At 37.0% G+C, this 27588-nt stretch overlaps 1 protein-coding gene across 4 annotated transcripts in view; it reads right to left on the bottom strand.

The window, feature by feature from the left end:
* Positions 1-4095: 4095 nt before the first annotated feature.
* slc8a2b (solute carrier family 8 member 2b) overlaps positions 4096-27588 on the bottom strand; it is a 122330-nt gene continuing 98837 nt past the window's right edge. For 3 of the 4 annotated variants that reach the window (XM_055197440.2, XM_055197442.2, XM_055197441.2), the window contains exons 4-13: positions 26768-26995; positions 25963-26280; positions 24618-25073; positions 21835-22211; positions 21133-21236; positions 17153-17170; positions 13710-13834; positions 9071-9170; positions 7576-7854; positions 4097-7489 (exon numbers count right to left, since the gene is read on the bottom strand). In XM_055197440.2, the coding sequence (XP_055053415.2) occupies positions 7113-7489; positions 7576-7854; positions 9071-9170; positions 13710-13834; positions 17153-17170; positions 21133-21236; positions 21835-22211; positions 24618-25073; positions 25963-26280; positions 26768-26995 (2382 nt within the window). In that variant the 3' untranslated portion in view covers positions 4097-7112. Of the gene's footprint in view, positions 7490-7575; positions 7855-9070; positions 9171-13709; positions 13835-17152; positions 17171-21132; positions 21237-21834; positions 22212-24617; positions 25074-25962; positions 26281-26767; positions 26996-27588 lie in introns of all 4 variants that reach the window. The other variant, XM_055197443.2, reaches the window with a different exon arrangement.

Below are 27588 nucleotides of genomic sequence, written 5' to 3'. Positions count from 1 at the left end.
GCTGGGTTCAAGAGAGGTTGCGTGAAGGTCACAAAATCAGTTCACTTCCCGAACAAACATGAAAGTTTATGAAATAGTTTTTATTGTATAAGAATCTAAACTTTACAGCATGATCAAATACGCATTTATTCAATCGTTAACCGAACGCTGGTCATCTTATCAGTTTTCCAAATTCTGCATTCCTTCACGTTGCATAAGAAGATCTAAAGTAATATTATTAATGAATGCACGTGTGTTTGATTATGTGTTTAAGTGTAAACCTGTGCCTGGCCTAAACATCACTTTTGATTATTTTGTCTCATCATCGTATAGGAAGTTGGAACAGTACAGAAGAGTGGGAGGTGAGGGAGGGAGATAATTATTTTTGCAGTTAATATACTAATAATAAAATTGGCAAGTAATGTATTAATAATTTTCCATTTATTTTCCTTATTTCAATACCTTATGAATGCGCATTTACCAAAGCTTGCAGTGATGTTAAACTGTGAAAGGTGCTATAAGATTTAGTTACGATACATTAAATAATACGGAGACATGAGAAAATATGTTTTTAATACCCCTATAAAAGTTTAAAGAGCTTCAAGTTTGTCATTAATTTTGCTTTTCATACCGTTTCAACTTATTTGGACAATGTACAGTTTTATCAAGATACAGCTCTATCTAGTGGTTGTAAAATAAAATTACAGTAAACCCACAAAGGATATAAAATAGGCCTATCCTGGATATTTATAACCTCGCTAATGGGCCAAATGGGACATTTTGGGCCTAACTTGGTGTTAGTTGCTTAAACAAATATGTGACCCCTGATATCAGACATTGATTTCAATCTTTTACATGACGTTACTCAGTCAATAATAAAGATATCAATGTAATATTTTTTACAGAATGATCTTTACATTAGAATGATTATGTAAATAACAAATAGGCCTACATGGTTTTAGCTGGGTTTTCACAAGCAGGATCACAAATTGTTGTTTTAACTTAATGTCTTTTTATTTTATATTTAAGTACCAATGTATACTGTAAAAACCAGTCCCTATAGTAAAGGATATTTATTATACTTTTTTTACAGGTTTTCAGTCTAAATATGTACAATTAATAGACATAAATTTAAATTCATGTGCATATAGCAACAAATATAATTGTTTTAAATATAATTTTAAATATAATTCAAAATATATTTGCTGAAATATATTTACAAAAATGAAATTTTTTAAATATTTTGAATAATATTTTAAAGTATTTTTATTCACGATGAATGAATTTGTAATAAAAACTTGTACTTTATAAAATTTTAGATTTTTATTTTACAAACATTTATATTTTGGCCAAAATATATATATATTTTTTTGCCATATATATTGTAAAATGAGGAATGCATTAGTTGCCCCTGAAATACATTTTGAAATATATGTTGATATATTTCAAATTCAAAAATATATTTATTAAGCTTTACTTTCTTCCAATGTATTTATCATAAATATAAAACAGATTTTTGCCCAGAGAATGTTTTTTTTTTTTTGCTGTATTGGAAGAGGAAAATGTGGATTTCACTGAATTGTTTAATAAAACCACTCAAGGACACAAGATGTTCAAAATAAATAATTTATATTCAGTAAGATCTGCTTAAACTCTTGACAGCTACATCATTATTTTTCTTCTTAAGACACAATCAAATCATGCCGTGTTTTCCGAATCTCATTTGCCTTTCAGTTTTAGCCTCGACTTTTTGCCCTACTTCTGTAAAAACTAAACACAATAAAACATAAAACCTTAAATTTAACTTTCTAGTAAACGTTACAGTATTTCATAAATATTAATGTCACAACTTCTTCATTTCTGACATCAGGTCAGTGATTATTCAAAGGAATATAACAGGCAGAGAGAGGAACGGCCACATAAAACTATGGAGGGAGAGCAAGACCAGTTCAGAGACAAAGACAACATACAAACCGGTGAGGACAAGAAGACAGATTTATAACAAAACTGTTTCTCACATTTATAAAGGCAGAAAGCATCAAGAACCATCCGGTTTGCCAATACATTATTTTCTGCAAACAAATAATAAATACAAAACAGAAATGAATGTGATTTGAATGTAAACTTTGACAACAGCTCATGCGTACAAACAGGAACTTCATGCATTTTGCACATCAGAGACACATGTACAAAAAACACATTTACAGTAATGAAGAGAGTCTAGCAGCACACGGACATCATTATCAAAACATGTGAAGACAGACAACCCTTCACACAGTCCAAAAAACAAGACAGATCACAACTACAGTGTCATTTACTCAGTTATCATGAGACAAATATTCATTAGAAATAAATGAATAAATATTATACAGCCTTTGGCCCAGAGCACAAGGACAGATTTACAGAGAAATATTATTTGTAATTCAAGAAGCAAAGAATGAAGATGATAGATAGATAGATAGATAGATAGATAGATAGATAGATAGATAGATAGATAGATAGATAGATAGATAGATAGATAGAGGCAGTACCCTTTAGAAAGGTCCTAATATGTACCATTAGGTACAGACACGTAGACATTTGGTACCAATTTGTACTAATATGAGCTCTTTAGGTATAAAGATGTACTTTTTGAAAGGGTACCGCCCCAGTGATAGCTTTTGTACCTTCTTCTGAGAGTGTAAATAGGCATAAGTTATAACACAACATTTGCTGACTGTGAGAATATCTAAAGATCTCGGAAATAGTTATCAAAACCATCAATTCAATAACTACTGGTCAACTTGCGTCAACTGGAAATAGAAAAATCACCCACTGAAAATGTCACAAAGTCTTTTTCCAAAAATTGTTACAAATCTTTTGACATTAACAGAGTCGTATAAAGAGTAAACATCCGACATTCAGCGTAAAAAGTGATTTCTACTGAATCAATCTCGATTTCTACAGCGGTGACTATTGGAATCGGTCCAAAAAAAGACAGTGACAAATAACACAAAATGAAATCAGAAACTCTGGACCTTCACCAAAAACTCCTGACTCATTTCTCACATTTATTGCACATTCTCATTTTAGTGTTCAACAAAAGCAGTGGTCCTCAAACTTTTCGGTGTATGGAAAACTGTATAAAAGTTAACTTTTTTTACCAGCTAACTGTTAAAAATTCCTTGTTGCACTTAAATTTTCAATTTCATTTCAACTTTTTTGACTAGTGAGGAGTTGGTATAAATTAAAAAAAATAAAGTTAAATGAACTTAAGCTATTACAACTTTATTTTTTGAAATAATAGCAACATATAACTATTCAATCAATCAGTAAATCAAGTTGTTTAAACTTAAACATTTAAGTGCTTCAAGGATTTTTTTTACAGTGTACACTTTTAACCCAAACATTGCACTGTAAAACCTAAAAGTTAACTCAAACCATTTAAGTAAACCGGTTGCACTAGACCATTCAAGTCTCAAAACACATACATTTTAGCGCTGTGAACTTAAACAAATTGAGTCATATGCAGTTTACAATACTTAAATATAAGTGCATTAATTGCACATGACTCAAGTTCACAGCACCCAAATGCATGCGTTTGCAACTCAAATGGTCCAATGCAACCAGTCCACCCAAATGGTCCGAGTTAAGTTAACTGTTAGGTTTTACAGTGTGTCTTTACTTAAACAATGACGTAAACATCACTTACAGTAATATTTAAATTGTTATACATATACTTAAAAAATATTAGTTCATTTAACTTTCAACCGTGTACGATTCATTAAATTAAAACATTCAGGTGAAATGAACTTAAAATTATCAGTGCATGTGGTAAGGAATACCCATAATCATTTGTGCCTGAATATTTTGATTATTTATGCTTTTGACTCTTACTTAAATAGGTTTAAGCTATTATATAAAATTATTATATAAAAATTAATTCAAAATAAAAATCATTGAACTATTGTAAGTGGAGATGCTGGACAATTGACATTACAAATTATTTCAAGTTAAATCAACTTATATAAAAATAAAGGACATCCCGCACACTATCAACCTGCAAAATATACAAAATATTCATCCCTGCATGGCATGCAGCAATAAATATTTTGTATACTTTGCAAGTCCATAGTGCGCGGGACATCCCTCATTTTTATATATGTTTGGACTTCATTGTCTCTTTATCCAACGCATATATCCAGAACTAACAGGTGTGCGACATTGTTCTTCTAAAGTAAATTAAACTTTAGTGAACTTGCTGAAATATAGTGGAATTACTAGAAATTTTAAGTTAAATGTACTTTTGTTGTACTTCACATTACTTAATTTTTTTAGTGCAAAAACTTTCCTCTAATTTTTTAAGATGAATTCAACTTGTCTGGGTTTACAGTAAATGGTGCATCCTTTTGTGGCCTTCCAAAGCAAATTAACAACATAAAATAATCTCAAACTTAGTATTTTAATTAAACAAAACATATTAAATAATACAATATGGTGCTGTTAGTTAGCAGCCTTATTTCTCTGAGGTTTAATTATGAGAATTTATGATTATTCTATTGTTAAAAATTCATAAAAATGGGACTCCTGGTACCATCTTATGCCCCCCAGTTTGAGAACCACTGAGCTAAAGAAAAGCTTAAAGCAAGCGACAGGGTCGTACGGAGGCCCTTAGGGGACATGGAGCAAAAATTAAATAAAGTTTAGTTTCACGTGCGCACATGAAACTAAACTTTAGATTTTTCCTACTCCAATGTCACCTTAGGGGCTCGGTAGTGTTGAATAGGCACGAGACGAACTGAAAGGGCTTTACTGCGACGCCAGTGCACGCAACAAACCGCACGACGTATTGCTGATGCTCAGGGGATGACAGCAGATTGCACGCTCTGAATGAATCATTTTGGTTTCTGTTGCACTCGAAGAAACACAAACAGCTTTGATACAGAACACAATACAGAGACAATTAAAACGCGGCTATGCTTCATTATTAAATGATAAATAAATAATTAATAAGTCCCTTAGGAGGAAACAAAAGATTGGTTACTGTTAATGCAGGAGTTTTCCATCATTCCATACAGATATCAAGATAAATCATGAAAATAAACAAAAAAAAAAACCTTTCTAAACTACAATAAAAAGTTGTCACTGTTGTAAAGTTTTAAACTAATGACCGAATGAGTAACAGTCTGTTTGTGAAATATCTGAAGCTGAACGTATGAAACTGAACATCTCAGTCAGAGGATTATATCTCTTACTGCTGAACTGTAAACAGAGACGATATTAAAAATGAAAAATACAAAAACGGAAAAGAACATATACAAGACAAAAAAAAAGAGACAAGAATAATATTGTACACTTGCTCTTCAATAAATTAATGTTTAAGTTAATATATTAAATAAGGTGTTTGCAAACCAGGATTACTGACCTCAAAGCAGTGCTTATATATCACAAACCACACAAATCTGACACAGGCAGCCATCATCATTATTTTCTTTCATCTAATGTAAATGAAAACATTGTCCATTTTAGCAACAAACACTGTAAACTTCAAATTCATGCATGTCTTTTGAGTCAAAGCATGCCGTTTATAGTTCTGCCAACACGTGGTCCATCATGCAGACTAGACCGCGGACAAAAGTCCAGCCCTGGAGGCGAAAACCAGGAGGACGACACACCACATACAGTAGCTTTATACAAACACCTACAGACAGACATAAAAAACCCTTACGTATACGTAAACGCACAATCCTGAGTGCTCTACAGTAAACATTTTATTGTGAATCTGTCAGGAACCGAAACGCTTCAGATTCAGGCATGACTATTTAAGGGACGATCAGCTTTCACATTAATGTCAAGTTAGTCGGTAAACCTTCCAGCATCTTCGTTCAAGAAAATGTAGCACGAAAGCTCCAGACAGGTTTACGCAATCTTAATAGCTCGATGAGTATTTTAGATTAACATTTTTAGTTTCTTTATAAATCTGAGGTGATATGCGAGCATGTTTTTATATGATTCACATTATTTAGTCACACAAATAAACGAACGTGAATGCACACCTTGCAGACCAAGCAAAAAAAATCTCAGTTTGTTTGAAGGAGTAATCTCCAAGAAGTCCGAATAAGACTGTATTGTACGTACAGTACAGTACATCACACCAGGCAGCGATGTGAAATAATCGGCGTCCGATGTCAGGGACGATATGGAGATGCAACTGCATGATCTTCTGGAGACCAAAGTCGTCATTGTGATGTCATAAAGATGAGGTTTCCATTGCATTCGTTAAACTACACCATTTGAGTCGAATATGCATGAACGTGTCATATCTGGACACGGTTGCTTTAAGCTGTGACTACGCTTCAGAGGTTCATTTAGGTTCACTTCCTTCATTGTCAAAGTTTTGTCGTCTGATACACATTTTGGGCTTCTGACAGATATCTGGCAGTGACGATATCGATGCAAAACAAATATCAAGTGTGAGCAGTCCAAATGCCTTTTTTTCAAAGCCATGCCGGATCTTCATTTTCTAATATTGACAATATTAGTGCAGGAGTTTCGTGGGCAATGTGTGCTACCGTTTGAACATGATATTGGATTAATAATGTAATACCTCACTGTCGCTCAAAGTGACTCTAAATGTTTGCATATGCTTTGTAAGATCTCCTGGACCATCGTGATTGACGGCCAAGTATACACCCAGGTTTAGCGGAAATACCCCTTTAAAGTATTCAAACTTTAGAGCGACATTTGGCGTGCACCGCAAATGCATCAATTGTTTGTCACTGTTGAAGAAAATGTCTCGAAAGATCTTGAATGTGGTGTTTAAAATCTATCTACATGAAACACGCGCTTACTCTTGTGCCCTTGAGCTGAAGAGACGACAAGATTAAAAATGAGACTATTTTACAGCAGTTTTCTTTCTTCACACCCATACTTGTCTCTCTTTGCTACATACAATATGTTTCTTTTATCTCCATCTTTTCCTCTCTTTATGTATATTTTGTAGTGTTGTACTTGTTATAGGTCTGTGTGTAGATTTCCATGAAGATGCATTCAGCTAATGAAACATGGCTTTGGCTTTCAGGCTCATAACCCTTGTACGTATCAGTATGTGTGTATTGTGTGTTTACGCCTTTATTTGTTTGTTCGGTGGATGTTTAGAAACCCTCGATGTGGCAATACGCCTCCAAGCTGGAGAACAGGATATACAGGAACCACAGACCCAGAAAGAGGATGATAGTGATGATGCGTGAGCTCCGGGGGCCGCCCAGCTCTCCCCCGATAGACGGCCTGCGCCGAAACAACAGCACCCCCATGCAGATGAAGGCGAAGACGGTGAAAAGCGTGACGGAGAAGGCCAGCGACCCGGGGTCCACTTCAAACTTCTTGCCCTGGGCGGCCCAGTAAACGGCCGCCACGGACCAAGCCACTCCGATGCCCAGAAACACATTGACGGCGTTGCTGCCCGTCACGTTTCCCACGGAGGCGTCGGCGTACTGATCCTGAACCGCGGCGACTTTACTTGCAAACGTGTCTGAGACAGAGAAATAAAATATAGGGGTGATTATTGATTTGTGCATATTTGAATTCATTCCATATTTTACACATTCATGCACACACCTGGGATAGAGGTGCCCAAAGCTACGAACACCACCGCCGTGACCGTGTCGCGAAGCCCTATGGTGCAGCCGAAGTGCGACGCGAGGTCTCCTATGACGGCAGTGAGGAGGCCGATTACAACGATGGATACCACGAAGCAAGCCCAGCCGTTCCAGTATTCTGTGGGTGGAACGAACGCAAACAGAACCTTCCAGAAGACCGTCAGGAAGTGCATGATGTAATCGGAGCAGGACGGGAGATGCTGCTCTCCGCCCTCCTCTTCATCTTCATCCCCGTTACCTGAGGATGATGCACAATTTGAACACATTAAACAATCATGCAAGTAGATATAACTGCACACCGGAGATCTCTTAATGAGGGCGGGACCTCCAAAAAGTGGTGTGTAGTTTTTGGGTTGGTCAATGGTTAAACACCACGTCCATTTAGGAACTCCCACCATGTTTTGGAGTTTGGAAATCTAGAGGTTCCAGTTGTATATTTCTCCTTTAAATGACATTGTATTTACCATAAAAAACCATAAGGGGGCAGTGCTAAATCATTTATATTCACCTGCAGACACTAAACATCTCTATAGATCTGAGCATTACAGACACGTTTTAATTTTAAAAGATAACTAACATACTGTATGAGATAAACATTTTATGAACATTTTCATATATGCATTTTGGCTAATGCTTTAATTTAAAAGGACACTCCACTTTTTTTGAAAATATGCTACTTTTTCAGCTCCCCTAGAGTTAAATATTTGATTTTTATCATTTTGGAATCCATTCAGCTGATCTCTGGGTCTGGTAGTAGCACTTTTAGCATAGCTTAGCATTGAATCTGATTAGACCATTAGCATTTTGTCATAATTAAAGGTGCAGTGTGTAAATTTTATCGGGATCTAGTGGTGAGGTTGTGAATTGCAACCAACGGCTCAGCCCACTGCTCACCCCTCGCGTTTGAAATGCATAGAGATGCTACGGTAGCCGCCACTGGACAAACATGTCAACGTCGGAGACAACTTAGTAAAAAAGTTTGTCCGTTAAGGGCTTCTGTAGAAACATGGCGGCCCAAAATGGCGACTTCCATGTAAGGGGACCCTCTGTGTATTTAGATAAAAACATCTTATTTTAAGGTAATAAATACATAACGGTTCATTATAAAAGGTCTTTATACACCCCTGATAATATAGTTTTGTACATTATTTTGCCTTTCTGTCAAGAGATCCTTTTAAAAATTACACACTGCACCTTAAACTTTCATGTGTTTTAAAAGTGCATGCTTTTTTAAAATACTAAGATAATGCATAATGTCTAATGTGGATTTTTATACCATGCAGGCTGAAAATAAGTAATAGGCAAATAATGACCAAATTCACATGTCTCTGGATGTCGCCGCATGTAAGCGTCTCATTATGTTTTCACGCTTGACAATCACAGAGGGAATCAAATGAATTCGGTGTGATTCATACATCATGAATCACCCAACACAAGCGGATGTGTTATCAGACCTGCGCTGACGGTCACGGCCTCCACAAACTGCTCTCTCCACGAATGAGTGCCAATCAACAGCGCCAAGTTGGTCTTCTTGATCAGTTTATCAACGGTGCTCTGAAACACAAGTGACAAACCAAAGCATCCTGTTTTCATGAGGTCGCTCAGATGACCCAGTTAATGTGACTCATATAAGAGACTATCTATATGAGAAATCCAAGCTAAAGTCTCACAATCTAAAAATGAAATTATGAGCATCAAAGTTTGATTTCAATCTTTGACACGACTCAATCAATATAAAAGATATCAATGTTATATTTTCACAGAATGCTCTTTACATTATGTAGAAATATTTTATGAAGTAAAAAGTCCCCATGACTTTAGATGGGTTTTTACAATCCGATTGAAATAAAAATCCTAATACACTTTTACGCTCTTCTTACTTATTTTTTTGTCTTGATTTTCAGCATAAATATATAAACATTTCTAAATCGAGACACATTTACTTGAGATGCAAAACGACATATAAATTAAGACATATAAATATAAATTAAAATTATGAAATTATTAAAAATTGACAATCGAACGAGTTTATGTGTAAAACGGGTAAAAATATCTGCCAGTGGGGTAAGAAATATAAAATTTAATTAAGTTTATTGAATTAAATTAAAACTTAGCTTAAAGTGTGTTTTTCTTACCCCACCGAGGATATTTTTACCTGTTTTATGCATAAACTAAAAATACCTTTCATAATGTTTTTCAGTAAATAAGACTTTATCTCTTTGGTAATTTTGCTACTAAAAAACATGACGAGTTCAGATGTTAAACCCTCTAAGGCAGTGGTTCTCAAACTGGGGTCCGGGGCCCCCAGGGGGGCCACGAGATGGTGCTAGGGGGGCCCCAGTTTTATGACATTTTATAAAATACATTAATTTATCATGAATTCTGTGTAATTAAACATAAAAAATACAGCTACTAACCAACAGCACTACTTTGTATAACTTAATATGTTTTGTTGAATTAAAATGTTACATTTTAGAACATGTTTTTTGTCATAAATTTCTTTGGGGGGCCGCGAAGGAATGCACCGCACCCAGGGGGGGGGGGGGGGGGGTGGGGGGGGCGCATGCGGAAAAAGTTTGAGAACCACTGCTCTAGGGGGCAGATCACTAAAAACGGGTTTATGGCAGTTGCAGGTGCCTTTTTTGACGAACTTTTTATGGGCAGACGTGAATGATGTCAGGCGATTTTCAGCTCTCGGCACTCCTTTCAAAACTCGTGCTGTGGCAGGCAGCAAAAACCGCAAGGTGTTTGGCATGCATAATGCTCACTGCACATAGAAAATCATTCAAAAAAGGCACCTGCTATAAACGTGATAAACACCATTAACGTGTTTGGTGTGATTGGCTCCTAAGTCGTTCTGATCTGTTTTGTGGCAAATGGGCATTTTTTTATCAGACTCTTATGTTTAGGTTCAGTATGTTCCCTTTTAATGGCAATAAAAAGATTACTAGTCAGTTATTGAAATTCCTTATTTTTACAAATGTCACTTTAGTCATTTCATTGGTATTCAACAAATTTGATATGTCAAACGCTGCAAAACCTTCTAAGTGCATGCAAGGTTTTTGGCAGAAACTTTCATTTTTAAATAAAAATCCACTTCTTTGAAAAACACAGTAAACAGTTGCAAAATCACTAATGATGCAACTAGAAACATTGCAAGTGATAAAAGTCAGCATTCAAAATGTAAACACAAAGATAGTGAACTATACACTACACTGTAAAAAGTGAGAAGTTGGTTCAACAATTGATCAAAAATATTTGTAGTCACAAAAATTGTAATCAAAAAATTACTTCAATTGGTAAAACCTAAAAAAAGGTTTTTTTTCAACTTAAAATTTCACTTTAGTTACACTTTAGGTGAACATTTTAAGTTAAATAATTTTTACATTTTTTAAGTGTTACCAATTAAAGTAATTTTTTAAGTTGAACCAACTTTTCAATTTTTACAGAGGCACTGTGCTGCATGTGGCTGCCATATTTTGGTTTTATTCAGGTTCAAGTACTCACAAGGGACACAAGTTTGTAATCCACAATTGTTTCACATTCGTCTTCCTTGAACTATGAGGACTTCTTGAATTGTAAGTGTTTGATAAACGTGTAATTCGTGTCGAGAGCATTTGGTTAATATCATTTTTGACGGTGATGGCGTTTAGCGGCTTTTGCATATGTGCTCTTAAAGAGCACCTATTGTCCGATTCATGTTTTTACATTTCCTTTAGTGTGTAAGTGTATATTAGTACATGTTAACAATATGCAAAAGGTATAAAACACAAAATAAACAATGACGCGAGTTATCATCTTCAATGTAAATCTCTTTTCTTGGACTACAACAAACACACGGATTGTAGACAACAGATGGTAAGATGCGTCACATTTCCGGCTGAACAAATCAGTGCGTTTCAGGAAAAGAGTGAAATCTGGAGCTACAAAAATGTACGGTATGTGGAAAATAATTTTTTTTTTAACCATAAACCACTCAGAAACATTGTATTATACCAAATACACAAATAACGTTGTTTTTTAGCAATGAAATAGGTGCTCTTTAATTTCTCAATTTAAGAATTTTCAGATATTTATACTGGAAAACAAGACGAAAAACCGAAAAGTGTGGCACCACTTATCTGATAAATACATTTACACTCATCCATTTGCCGTTTTTAGTAGAGCCCGACCGATATGCATTTTTTGGGGCCGATGCCGATACAGATATTAGAGAGTAAAAAAAGACCGATAACGATATATCGGCCGATATTCATTATGTGCATATTATAGTACAGTACACATATACTACAGTATATTATACTACTACAGTACTGTACATAGAATACACTATATACATTAACAGAATATACTATATATAAATACTTTTTGCAATGATCACTCTATGATCACACCACAAATGTGATGATCAAACACTTAAAATGACGTGACAAAGATATGTAATATAGGCAGGTGTGTTTTACAAGTTAACAATAAACTTTATTATCCAAAATGATTCTGATATAAGTGCACAAAACAGTAAATTTGACTTATTATAAATAACTTTAAAACACAAACAAAACAAAATACATATAACTTAAACCATTGTCAGTTTTAACGAGAATAATGTTATATTGGGCTTATTTTAAAAAATGGAAACTTATAAAGTCATTGTTTATTAGCTTTACAGTAAGTTATACTTCACAAATTAAATAGAAACTTACCGTTAAGACGACAATGCTTGAATTACTGACAACATACTGATGTAGGCTAATGTTTAATGTACTGCACAACGTTTTTATAACACGAACCCACAGTGTTCTGCCGGGACTTTAAACTTTTATCAAACTAAGCGTCTGCTCTCCGCGACTCCACCTCTTTTATTCAAGAAAGGGTGTAAAGTTGCGCGAGCTTATTTAATCAATTGCTTTGAAATGAGCATGTACTGTAACAGCACAAGCAGCTGTACTCCCACAGACTGCGCGTCAGTTTAAGCGCGTCCTTTCTCCGCCTCGCGTCATTTCTTCCGCTTGCGTTTGAAACAACTCGCAAGTGGACAAAAAAGACTGATTAAAACCACCAAATGTAAACAGGAATGTGTCTCTCTCGTCCACTTATAATCCAATCGACCAAAGCGCGTCTTAATACCAGGTGTAAAATGTTTTGAAGAAACCGCGTGACTGCCGCGGCCGCCACCTAAACTGAGAGACTGACTGAAGTGAAGAGGGTGGGGGATTGGCTGATGTCACTACAGTGAGTGACCTGAGTCGCCATTAGCAACCAATAGGGCGCACTCTGCTGGACAAACAAGTACTTACATCTTTCAAAAGCATTTAATGTGTTCTGTAAGGAACGTTCATATCGGCTTCATATCTGCGGCTAATACGCCGATACAGATATATCTGCGACATGCTCATATCGGCCGATAAAATCGGCAAAACGATAAATCGGTCGGGCTCTAGTTTTTAGTATTTTTTTGTATAAGTGTTCCCTAGGATTGAACACACAATGTTTCCGTTTCTTAATGCTACCAATTGAGCTACATCATAATTCATCCTTTCATCCCTAAAAATCAAATGGCATCTTTGTATATAGTCAAACATTCATCATTTAAAATCATCTTTTGCAGCAAGAGGAAAAGTATTTGTGTGCAGTGAGTATCTGCATGCTGGGAATCTCCGCCTATGGAAACTCCTTTTTTAATAAACATGCATGTTTCATGCTACATATCAAATGACCTACATAAGAAGCCCTACTGTATGCCGTACATGAATCAGACTTTAGCATGAATGGTTTCACCATGTGACTCCCTGTCTTGCCGTTTCGGACGCTAGAGAGCCGATGAGCTAAATAAATGATATCACCATCTGATAATTTTCAAATGACTGCTGTATTCATGTATTTGCTCTGATATTGCTTATTGACATGCTAGGGCTTAATAGGTGGTTGCTTGCTAGGCAGTTCAAGGTGGATGCAGGCTGTTGCTAGCTGGCTCTGGATGATTGCAAAGTCGTTGTTTGGTGGTGGGTACGAGTTTGCCCTGCAGTACTTACAAAGTTGTCTACTTGAATACAAATGCATTGTGAATACCATCATGGGACTGTTAGCGCATACCTTGAATTCATAGGATTCCTCGATCACCACCTCCAGTTGACTGTGCTCTCCTAAAATGGGCTTCCCCATCTCTGCTATCCTCCGCGCCTCCTCCTCTTCGGCGCTCAGCTCCCCCTCAGGACCATCTGAGACACCAGACAAGAAGAAAGACAAAGAAGAGAATGAGATACAACAGACAGGAAATCGAGGGCATACCCCTTACCTGTCAATCAAAAAGACAACAGCTAGGTACATCACAACACACACACACTGTACACACACAAACAAAACGACAAGGTTTTAAAATAAAGTTTTGTTCTGGGTGTATGCAAAACCTTGATGTCATACTGCAGATATGGTTCAGCGTAACTGAGATTTACTTAGAAAGCTGAAGGTCGTTTCAGGTGAAGAAGCGATACAACCACACTGAAATTTCCATTATTTTAGGATTTTTTGGATTAGCTGGATTTGATGTTTACATCTTTTTTTCTGGGATGCCTTCATTTGAAAATAGAGATTTAAAGGAACAGTTCACTTGAAAAAAAAGTCTCACTGGCTTGCCATACAAATTCATTACTTTTCTTTCTTTAATAAAACAAAACATGAGATGTTATGCTATGTTCACACCAGCCGCAGTAGAGGTGTCAAGTGCAAGTGATTTCAATGTTAAAGCAACACTAAAGAGTTTTTGCTCTTTGCTCCCCCTACAGGTTGGGAGCAGAATTGTCTATTACCACTGTTGTATATAATTTAGCCTACTGCTGCAAAGCTGGCTCTGATTGGATTGTAGGTCTGCCGTAAAGCAAGTTTTTGTAGTTTTCACTCGAACTACAGGACCGCGACCCTACGGTTGAAAACTTCTTTAGTGCGGTTTTGGCCAATAGAGGGCTGCAAGGCGAATCTGAAAGTGCCATTCCCCCTGTTTCGAGTGGATGAACGACTGAAACTTTTTTGGAAACGTTATTTTAAGGTAAAAAAACTCTGGTGTTGCTTTAAGTCCATCTAAAGACGCGTTGATGGCAGTCTGGAGGTCTCTCTGTACGAATGAGGTGGCTAGCGTGGCGTGGTAGAAGCGTTTCTGCCTCATTCGCGCATCTAGTTAGCGTAAATGCTGCGAATTGGACGTTGCAGCGGGAAACCACGAGTTGAAAAATTTGAACTTTGGCGGAAAAACGCGCCACGTTAACCAATCAGGAGCTTGCTCTAGTAGTGACGTGATTACAGGAAGCGAGTTGAGTCGCAGAAGCCCCTCCCATGGCACAAATTTCCGTGTGAATCTCTCGATGACTAGAATTTCATGTGCGAATGAAGCGAGTACACTCAAAATGTTCAAGCGTCCAACTACGCGTGGTGGACGTGATTTTGACGCCTCATATGCGTCTGGTGTGAACCCAGCAGTAGAACTCTCAAGCTCCTTATTTCCATATTATATAAAAGGATGGGGACGTAAGGTAAAGTTTACTGTGAAATTATACCTGCATTCTGCTTAAGACCTTTTCTTTTGTTTTATAGATAAAAGAAATGAATAATGAATGAACTTGAACTTTAAAAAGGTTGGTTGAACTCAATGAACATATTTCATTTTTATTTTAACTTCAACTGTTCCTTTAAAGTTTCCTTATAGTATATACAATAAACTTAAATTGAGCAGTTTAAAATAACTAGAGGTCTTCTCGGGTGCAAAGAAATGTACCCGACCTGAAATGACCCGAATCACTTTATACCCAAACCCTGTGTGCATAAATCTTTTTTTTTTTTAGAAAAACCTGACCCAAGTCCGACCCAGAGGCAATTGTTTTTAACCCGTTTTTTAGTCGGACAGCAAGAAACCCCGGTGGCATCACAACAAATTTGACCCACTGCTCCATTTATTTTCATTTGTTATCTAACGACAACAACAGCAAGGTATCTGCTAAAATGTGCATTAAAAATTGATTGACAGGTGTGACGATGTCACAAGCACTCTTGACAAACAGAGGAGGGGTTGGAAAAGGACACGAGATTGTTCTGGTCTTCTCGGGTCAGTTCGACAAAACACATACATTTTAAATTACCTGAGACCCGAGGGCGCTAATATTATACACGACCCATGTCTGAGGCACACAAGACCCGCAATCACTTTTAGACCCGAACCCACTCGGGTCTCAGGTTGGGCCCATAAAGACCTCTAGTTTAAACACTTTTAAAGGTCCCGTTTTTTCCTGATGTGTGTAATGTTGCTGTTAGAGCATAAATAATACCTGCAAAATTATAAAGTTTAAAGTTCACTGCCAAGCGATATATATATTATTTTTTTAAAGAAGTCCCCTTTCAAAGCCTACAGCGAACGGCCGGTTTGGACTACAGTCCTCTACTTCCCGATTGAATGATGTCAAAATAAGAGTTTTTGACTAAGCTCCGCCCACAGGAATACATCAGTCACCAGCTAAGCTCAAATGGCTCTGGCTAATCTAAGGTGCTGTCCAATCACAACACACTAAACAAAGTACACAATCAGAACTTGTTACGTATTTCTGAAGGAGGGACTTCATAGAATAAGGAAGACATCCCATACAGCAAAAAATATATTTTTAAATATATTTCAGAATATACAAAAAAATGGCCAAGAAATATATTTTGGAATATGTTTACAAAAATATATTTTTTACCTATATATTTTTGTATATTTTAAAATATATTTTAAAAATAAATAAATTTAAAAGCATAAAAAATAAAGCCCTCCATATATTTCAATACAAAGAAATATATTCATGTTGCATTAAAAGAAAAACATTTTTGTTACGAACCTGTAAACCTAACAGTTTAAGGTTAAAATTAAATATAGTTTTCACTTCAAAACTATACTATATAAAATTAACTTGCATTTAGCATATATTTAAAAAAAATATGGGAAATGTTTGCCATAAGGGATCTAAAATTAGAAATGTATTTGCTTCCCATTGAAATACATTTTAAAATCTATGTTGATATATGAAGGTTAAAACTAAATATATTTCCAAATTAAAAAATATATTCAATTGAGCATTACTTTCTACAAAATGTATATTTAAAATATATTTTTGTCCAGAGTAATGTATTTTTTTGCTGAATGGGATCAGCCTGTTTTTAGGACAGTGAAAACAGCGCATTATTTTTGCGTGCCATAAACTCAATCATAGCTTCAAAAACACTGGAAGAACGGGACCTTTAACACTAGTGTAGCTCTTTTTCCCCAAACACAGACATTAAATCATGAAAAATGTCCCCGAATCGTCCTCAACTCAGAGGGTCTATGCTGCTTCTCCACCTCTTGAATCTTTTGACCTCCTCTCTTTTAACACTGAACGTCTGATCCATCAAGGTCACAGTCGCGCCTCTAATAGGTTCAGGAAAGCTTTTAACACCCTCTCTGCCCTCTCTATGACCCGTGGAGTGTTTAAATGAGAGTTAGTGGACGCATGTCAGAGGTGATTCAGAGCCCTTACCTTGGTTCAGCAGCAGGGCTGCGTGGTGTAAGAGGGACAAGAGAGATGAAGTTAGTGCTGAAGATGAGTTTACTCCATTAATAAACACACACACACAGAGAGAAACACACACACACACCATTTGCACCTGTCCACTTTTAAAAGCATAACAGAAGCAGGATCTGAAAATGTGCAGGGTTTAGCAGCCTATTGGTCTGCTTTTATTATGGGTTGAAAGAATGAATCCCTTTGCTTTTCAGTTTCAGTGTGTAGTCCATTGATGTTAATGTTTCTTACAGTCATTTTTCAGGTGTAAATTATTGTCAACACTTGTCAAGTATGATTAGGGTTGGGTATCGAGAACTGGTTCCATTTTAGAACTGGTTACAAATGTAAAAAAAAAAACATTATGCAGCTACAAGACATCATAGTTTATTTAAAATTATATCAATTTGTATTATTCATTCTGGAACTTTGATGGCCCGGTTGCATAAACAACCTTAAGTATGATGCTTAAAGGAATAGTCCATTTTCCTAAAAAAAATCCAGACAATCCACTCACCACCATGTCATCCAAAATGTTGATGTCTTTCCCTGTCCAGTCAAGAAGAAATTATGTTCCTTGAGGAAAACCTTCCAGGATTTTTCTAATTTTAATGGACTTTAATGGACCTTACAGTTTTAATGCAGTTTAAAATTGCAGTTTCAAAGGACTCTAAATGAGCTCAAACGAGGCATAAGGGTCTTATATAGTGAAACAATTGTCATTTTTTGCAAAAAAATAAAAAATATGCACTTTTAAACCACATCTTCTCGTATTCCTCTGGTCCTGTGACGCACCAGCGTGACCTCACGTAATACGTCATCACGTTAAGAGGTCACGGATGATGTATGTGAAACTACGCCCCAGTGTTTACAAGTGTGGAGAAAGAGGAACGTTAAGACATTATTGTATGTGGAATGATACTAATTAATGTCTTTGTGTCAGTTTATTGTTTAAAATGGTCCGCAAATGTGCTTTTCATATATGTAACACGTGACCTTTCAACATCATTACGCAATTACGTGAGGTCACACTGGCTTGTCACACGAATGAAGGAAGACAAGAAGTTGTGGTTTAAATGTGCATATTTTTTATTTTTTTTTGCCAAAATGAAAATCGTTTCACTATATAAGACACTTATGCCTCGTTTGAGATCGTTTAGAGTCCTTTGAAACTGCAATTTTAAACTACATTAAAACTGTAAAGTGTTGGGGTCCATTAAAGTCCATTAAAGTTAGAAAAATCCCGGAATGTTTTCCTCAAAAAACATAATTTGTTCTCGACTGAACAAAGAAAAACATCAACATTTTGGATGACATGGTGGTGAATAAATTAACGGGATTTTTATTTTAAGAAAATGGACTAATCCTTTAAGGGGCAATTTCCCCTAACATAAGAGAATAACTGTGCGTCGATTCAAATCTGTATTCTTGAAACAATTTTTCATCGCTAAGATGGTCCTCCTAATTCGCCTTGGTACAAAATGATCTTCCGCTGGTTCTATAAACTCGACCATATTGTCTACTTTTTGTCTATGTTACACTTAAGGTTACGTTTTCCAAACTTTAAGTTAAACTTAGGGAAATAACGGTTAAGGGGTTTCATGCAACACTAAATCCCATTTAAGGGATTACTTAATTGAAAAACAGCTATTTAAGGGAAATAAGGTTGACGACATTTCCATTAAAAGTAATACTTAAGGTTTATTTTGTGCAACACCCTTAAGTTTAAGGGAAACATAAGGGCGAACTTCAGGGAAAATTACACTTAAGATGCTTTATGCCAGTGTTTCCCAATCCTGGTCCTTGATTCCCCCTCCCAGAAAGTTTTAGATGTCTCCTTATTTAAAACACCTGATTCAACTTATCAGCCTCCTTCCAAAATGGTAAACATGTCTCCCTAACAAGCTGATGAGTTAAACCAGGTGTGTTAAAAGGAGACATCTAAAACTGTCTGGGAGGGGGGCTTCGAGAACCAGGATTGGGAACACTGCTTTATGCTACTGGGCACTAGTGTTTTATTGGTAAAAAAAAACTTTTGTTAATGGACAACCCATAGCTTTGAACGACTCTGAATGAATGATTCAGATTTTTAATGTATTCTAATGTATTCAGTATTTTTATTTTGAAGAGAATTCGTTCACTGTAGCCATGAAGGGTTTTATTTTTTCTTACTGTACATTACTGCCTCCAATAACAAACTGCCTGTTATATCTTTTATGTTGTATTGTTTTGTGTTATACCTAAATAGTTTTGGTTTGTAATCATTCCTTAATATTGTTATTTATTTTATTTTTAAATGAATTGTCAGAGTTACAGCCAACAGGTTATAGACTAAATGTGGCAAGAAAAAAAAAGAAAAAAAGAATTTGCTTATTTTTCCTCTCACTACAAATAGTGGAATCGGAACCAGGAATCGATAACAGGCCTATTTGATAAGCGAAATTGGTATAGAAATCGCTAAAATTTAAACGATATCCAACCCTAAATATGATGCAAAAAATGTATCCTATAATATTTTTTATATAAATATGTTGGTAACATTTTACAAAAAGGTTGTATTTAAAGAGATTGGTTCCAAAATGAGATAACTTTTTTCAAAAATCTTGTTTTTCAATTTTTTTCCCAAAACTCTTGTTTTTTAATTGTGCATTGTAAACTGAAGTTGGTTTGTTTTGATTTAAGTCTTTATAACTAAAAAATACAGCTAAGTAGCATAATACAACGCAATAAAAACATGATTACATAATAATAAACATGTTTTGACAAAAATTTAAAAAACTGAGTTATCATTTTGGAACCAAACTCTTAATTGGTTAACAATTAGTTAATGCATTCACTAAATTGAACTAACAATGATCAATTCTTCTACAGCATTTAATAATCTTAGTTCATGTTAATTTTGGCATTTACTAATACATTTATAAAATCAAGTATTGTAACTGTTAACATAAAATTAATGCATGAGAACTAACATGAATAACTGTATTGACATTAAAGCAACACTATGTAGTTTTTTTTACCTTTAAATAATGTCTCTAAAATTATTTCAGTGATAGAACAACTTTTAACTGGACAAATTATATTGTTGCTGCAACCTGAGCAGCCTCCTAGCTGCTACAAGCACACTATGAAAGTGGCGGTGGAGGGTAGAGCACACAGCCCCGCCCCTCCCCCTGCCTGCAGAAGAGTGTCTGATACCAGGCACTGTTGCGCTTTTCAACCACATGGGGGAGCTGTAAGTCATTTTTACATGGAAACTACATAGTGTTGCTTTAATATTAATACACAAATTAATACATGTTACGAAACTATATTCTTCATTGTTTATTCATGTTAGTTAATGCATTTACCAATGCTTACTAATACAACCTTTTGTAAAATGTTAGTGTTACCAATATGTTTATAGGCTAGTTTTTAAAAATTATTTCAATGCTTTCAATGCAATTAAATAAATAATAAAATCTACATTTAAATCTGCTTATGTTGCATCAAATGTTACTTTATATTCACCGTTTTTGCAGTGTTGATCATTACAGCCAATCACAGACGTCACGTGACTGTGAGCGCATGCGTTTTCATTAATGCGTAAAATAACTCAAATAATTTATAAATGCTTCTTTTTTGTCTGTATAGTCTATAAGAATATATACCCTATAAAAGGTTTTGATGTTTAATTGACCTTAATAATTATGATTACGGTATGAAGGGTAGGTGTACACACTTTTCCCCCTTTAAAAAAAATTGGTGCATGACACCCCTGGCTCTAATGTATATGCTTGCATTGGAAAATCAATGTTAGAGGTCCCATGATGTTTCTGTGCATGTCATGTTTTAATGAGAAAATGGTTGATTTTTGAAATGCATAATGTGAATGCATCCATCAAGCTCTCAATGAAATGCAGCATTCTTTCAAATCCTTTAAAAGAGTTAATCTAGAGATGATCTAATCCACACACCTGATATTCCTCTCTTCAGCCAGCGAGGTTCCTCAAGAACAATGAAGAAGTTCTCATGTTTCTCATACTCCTCATCGTCAATGATCCTCACCTGGATAGTCTGACTGCACAGAGAGAAAGAAAGAGAGAACAAGAAAGAAAGAGGATGTGAAAGAGAGAGAGACCTTCAGGTGGTGGCACAAATTGCATCTAAATGGGAAAGACCTTGAACTGTATAATGAGACACACATTCACACACATGTGCACACACAAACACACACTTATAAATACTTAATGTTGTTCCTCTGGGGTCATACACAGCAGCGCTCCACATTGACACCAAACCACATTAAAAGAGCAAATAAATGACCAACTCACACATACACATGCAAACAGAACGAAAACCTTACACAAAATCACTGGAAATGTCAGCTTTTAAATCACTTCAAAGGTTGCATGTCAATATTTAATCATCTACACATACATTCATGAACACACAAACCACGGGGAAAAATCTGAGTAAAAGGAAAATCCCAAAACTGATCCTGTGTTAAATTGTTTATGTCTGACTGTCAGACACAAACAGGAAAAGCATCACACTTAGTGCTCATTCATAATGTAAAGCAGTGCTGTGTCCATCCGGAATAGCCTGAAGACTCCAGATGGCGAGTTGGAGAGCTAATTGAGGGACATCATTACTCTAGAGGCAACACAAACACTCACGTCGTCTGGTCATTGGTGAACTCCAGCTCGCCGTGCGTGTCCTCGTAGTCGACCCCGTCCCCTTGGGCCGTCCCGGGCTCCGTGTGGTACGGGATGATCACGGTTCCCCTGGCGCCGGAGTTACGGACCACCGTCACCTCCATGGTACCCACGCTCTCGCTCACTCGCATCAGACGTTCCGTGAACGTGAAGATTCCAGCGTGGTCGTCGTCCAGGATGGTGACCGTGGCCATCAGCGGTTCAACCAATCGAGCCTTGGGTCCCTGGTCCGCATCATCGCTCTCAAACATGCCCTCGGCATCACCGATGCGTAGATTCAGCAAACGCACGAAGAAATGTTCGTCCTCTTCGAAGATGTCGTCATCTATGATGCCCACCTACAGTATGCAAACAAATAATTTTACTTGTAATTATATTCATTTTACAAAGTTAACAAAATTAGAAAACAAAAAAGATTGATTCATATCAGAGGTTGAATAAATGCATAATAAAGTTAGTTCAACTTCTTAAGAGTTTTGAAAGCGCCTCCGTATGCTTTTCTTGAACTAGTTAGTTGTTAGTAGGTCTACCTCTAGTTGCACATTAACCCAAGATAGGATAAGGTATTTTACAATGAACATTAATGGCCAAACATAACTCACAGCTTATCTTAGGACAGTAGTTCCCAAACTGGGTGGGGGGGTGCAAGATGGTGACCATTTGTTTAGTTCAAATTCTAAATTTGAGATTGTTTTATGTCATTAATATTCTTTGGAGGGGTGTGCAAAGGAATGCTCCCTACACAGTGGGTGTGTGTGTGGGGGGGGGAGGATGGCACGCCGAATTCAGCATGAACCACTGCTTTAGGACAAACGCACCAGTTGTACATCCGGCACTGTCGATCAGTCTGTTCTTTGCATCTGTTATGCTGAATCCTCTCACTTTGTCTCCATGACAAACAGACTGTCAATAATTGTCACTCAACCAATGACAGACAGTACAGCATTGTTGCTATGGAAACACAGTGATGTCCATCTCAGTGGAGTGGACATTTGTCGAGTTTTATTACATAAGAGATAAGTGAGTTTTTGTCTGGAAGCTGTTGGTACAGATGTAAGTGTCGTCTTGGCACTTTAGTTTGATACATATTAAAGAAAACAACAACAAAGCTGAAACGTTTTTCATTTGGTCTCATCATTTGGTCTCGAGCTGTTTGTGTCCTTGGACTCAAAATTGACGTTTCTATGGCAATGCTTGTTACGCTAAAAATGGATCATGTTTAGCTTTGTTAATGCTGATAGTTCAAAAAAACACTGTGTGCTTCTCAGTTCTTATTTGAGCATCCTCTTTTCCTTAGTTACATTAGTTCCAACCCCTTATGGGCGTACCCAGCAAAAACAAATTCAACAATCTGTAAATGCAAAGACGCGATTGCCGCAAACACATGCACTATTTACATCAAACACATCTTCGCACAAGTTGACAATATTCAACAGAAGAGAAAAAATTGCATATCATAAAGTTAAAGCAACACTAAAGAGTTTTTGCTCTTTGCTCCCCCTACAGGTTAACAGGTTACAAGCGTAATTGTCCATTACCACTGTCATAAATGCAGCATAGCTGGCTCTGATTGGATTGTAGGTCTGCCGTGAAGCAAGTTTTTGTAGTTTTTACTCGAACTACAGGAACGCTACCCGACGGTTGGAAACTTCTTTTGGCCTGCAAAGCGAATGTGAAAGTGCCGTTCATCCTGTTTTGAGTGGATGAACAACTGAAACTTTTTTGAAAACGTTATATTAACTCTTTCCCCGCCATTGACGAGTTATCTCGTCAATTAAGAGAAAACGCTTCCCCGCCAATGACGAGTATTTCCGTCTTTCTGCATTACCGCTATTATCCACCAGGTTGCGCCCTTCCGCAACTTTTTAAACCCGGAAGTATTGCACTATGCTGCATGTCCGTGTCTGTTTTAAAGATCGCTCTGAATGGGAACTCTATGAAAAGGCTGTCACAAAAATTGTATTATCTCTGCTTTTTGCTCAAAATGTGGTGTTTTTGCAGAAACCTACCCATATTCAAAAGCTGATTACAAAAGAACTACTGAAGGTATGATGAAACGTGTTTTTTTTTGTATGAAAGCAGAGGGTATGTTCTTTCATTTGATATATTGTATGTTTATATATTTAAAGAAGAACATTTTCTGGAAGGCATTAAACTCATCCTCATCACTCCTCGTTTCTCACCTCCTCACGGTGCAATTAAATCATCGAGATGTTCCTACAAGATGGCAAAGCTTGATTGGTTTCCAGGTCAGGGGTTTGAGAATGGAGGAGCACTTATGAACTGATGTATTGATTTAGTATTTTTCCAAAATAACCTCATGGTAACATCGGATAAAAAAACATCAGACCGAAGTGAATATTTCCAACTTGTGTTTATGAAATACAAATGTTTTTAATTACTCTAAAAGTTTTATTAAAAGGTGTGTGGGAGATTTGTACTACCTGAATTCAAAACTTTAATAATATAGCAGATGCTTTGGTCCAAAACAGCTTATGGTTCAATTACTTTAGCCCTCTGGAGCAACCAGAGTTGAAATGTTTCGCTCAAAAGCACAATAATGACAGCAAACAGTTCCCAATCCTCTTGCCAGTATGGAGCTTTAACCACTGCATCACCTTACCGCAACAATCTACTTTAACTTCCAGCTGTTTATTGCATGTCTAAGGAGTAACCAGCATTAACCAACCAATTCCAGTACACCAGTTATTGTGACAGAGGTGTCTATTGGAGATTCTCCTTACCTTTATTTCTTTCCTGGTTTCTCCTGGTTTAAAGACCAGCGTCCCCTCGCAGTACTTATAATCCGAGCCGGCGTTGGCAGTGCCGTCTTCCGTACAGTAGTCGACGTAGAACGTGCTCTCACCTAGACCACCCCGACACACCACAGCTATGGAGATCACGCCACAGTTCTCCATGCACTGAGTGTGAGAGCTCTCGAATGAAATACGACTGCAGGTGGCCAGGTCGCCATCTTCCACGGCTCCATCGGTGGGTGTTGCGGCCGCGCGGCGAGCATTATCCGCCGCGTGCTTCTTAAGCACGTTGCCGGCTCCGATCATCATGCGCGTGGCCTGGACGCGGTAGAAGGCTCGGCTCTTCTGCTGGTGGAGGAGGGCGTAGTAGTTGGCCAGCTCCATCAGCTGATCCAGTTCCTTCTCTGGATACTTCTGCTTCAGATCCTTCAGGATACGAATGACCTGTGAGAGAAACATTTGATTTAGCTCAATTGATAGATTGTATTAGCAGTGGAAAGGTTGTGGGTTCGATCCCCAGGGATCACATTTATAGCTTTAAGATGACAGTGCTCGCCAAATGCATAAATGTTTATTAAGAAGACATGTGGTATTGGCCATTGGATGTCAAATATGTATCTTATTATGAGAAGAAAGCTTTCAATATAAAAATAAAACCATTAAGCTTTAAAAGGAGACTTTTTCCATGTTTAAGTGCGATAATCGCGTCCCCAGTGCTTCTATCAACCTAAAAAATGGGAAAAGGAACCACCCAGTAACTTAGTTTTGGTAAACCATCCTCTGCAAGCATAAGAAAAAAATAGCTCATTGAAATGTGTCTCCCCTTGTGATGTCATAAGGGGATAAAACCGCCCATTAATCTGCACTATCCAACCACGGCACTGCCATTTAGTGCAGAGATCAACTCATTTGCATTTTAAAGGACACACCCAAAAACGGCACGCTCTTGGTCACACCTACAAAGTAGGGCTGCATAACGATTAATCGCGATTAATCGATTGTAGAATAAAAGTTTTCGTTTACATCATATAGGTGTGTGTACGGTGTATAATAATTATGTATATATATAAACACACACACAATATATACATAAATTATTATACACAGTAAACAAACATATGATGTAAACAAAAACTTTTATTTTGCAAACGATTAATCGCGATTAATCGATTGTAGAATAAACGTTTTTGTTATGCAGCCCTACTACAAAGTGTCAATTTTAACATGTTATAATAAATATCTATATTGCATTTTGAGCTAAAACTTTACATATGAACTCTGAGGACACCAAAGATTTATTTCACATCTTTAAAAAGTGTTTATCACGTCTCACTTCTTTGCGACTCTCATCCAGCTCCTTGACGCCCTCCATATACACGGTCGCGCTGCTGGAGTTGGGTAGGGTTGCCATGTTGCCATCCTGGCAATTTTCGATCCCCGTGGCTCCGCCCCTCAGCGGAAACTTCCCGTCTATCATCATCTCCACGCCTTTGGGCGTCAACTCCCCCTCCGTCTCCACGACGACCCCCGTTCGTTTGTCCGCGCGGTAACGTTTCGACATGTACTTGTAGAAGAGAAGGCGTCGGTCGGCGATCCAGGCCAAGATCACACAGACGGGAAAAAAGCAGAGAGTAACCAGAGCTTCCCATACCTGAAATACACACAAACATGCGCACGTCAACCTGACTAATGGACCTGTAAATAAACAGCACGGTTCAGCTGACACAAGATGACGACCGGGAACAAACAGCCTGATATAAGACATAATGTGGCATTTATAGCTACAATAAACTTGAAAAGACAGAGAAAAATGACGTTTACAGTCATTTACAGTCACTATTACAGCTGCATTAGCAACTCAAAACTCATGGGTTCGAATCCCAGGAAAAATTCATATTAATAAATGTATGCAATGTAAATGCACTATAAGTGATTTTGGATAAAAGCTTCTGCCAAATGCAAAAAAGATATGTCTGGTTTTCTCATAATCCTAAATGCAAAAGAAAAACGTTTTGTCTATTTGTCTAGTATGTCTATTTTTGCAATTTTAAGATGATCTTGCAATCATTTACATTTACAATTATGCACATAAATATGATCCAATGTTCTTGACAGGTATACAAAGTTCACCCACTCACATCCACGATGCCAGGTGTGATTACAGAGAGGATCAGATAGAGCCAGATGTAGGCGAAGATACTCCAGAAGGCCGTGATGAAGAACACCCTCAGATGTTTAATCTTTCTCACCTCACCGTCAGGTATCACCCACACGCAGATCCCGATGATCACAAACATATTAAAAGCAGCGCTGCCCACGATGGTGCCGGGACCCAGCTCACCAGACTTGAAACCGTGACCGCACACCTAAACCAATCACACATGCACATCAAGTAAAGCCAATAAGAACAGATTAAATATATACAATTGTGTGATTTCAGCTTTCAGACCAGTAAGATTTCACTTTGGGCGGGGCTACTAAGTATGCTTGTTAATATTCATGTTTATTTTTATATAAATTATAGATATTTAGTCTGTGAAGTCCAAGCTAAAGTCTGTAATTCATTTCAATCTTTGACATGATCCTCTCTTGGGTTCGACCCCAAGTAACTTTAACACACTAGACACTAAAATATTTATAAGTACACTAACTTCTTGGAAAGTGTGCTGTATAATTCGCTCTGTGCCTCAGCTCAGATTTCACACATCACCACCAAAATATTAGCCTGCGTGTCTGTTCCATGCTCTTAATGCTATTTTTCAAGATAAATGATGCTTTGTTATGTTTGGATAGCAATCTGTATGAATCTCGCCCCACTGTGATGTTAAGCGTCGTGAGCAGACTCAAGTCTCGAAACATTAGAGCGACGAGCATCATGGAGTGACAAATGTTCATCAATAAAGCTCAGCTGCGGCTCTGTTGATGTGCTAAATGTCGTCCAGCGCAGTGGTACGCGACG

The sequence above is a fragment of the Misgurnus anguillicaudatus genome, chromosome 24, assembly GCF_027580225.2.
Source record: "Misgurnus anguillicaudatus chromosome 24, ASM2758022v2, whole genome shotgun sequence".
NCBI lineage: Eukaryota > Metazoa > Chordata > Actinopteri > Cypriniformes > Cobitidae > Misgurnus > Misgurnus anguillicaudatus.
The sequence above is the reverse complement of the archived record's forward strand: the minus strand, read 5'-3'. Positions and strand labels throughout refer to the sequence as shown.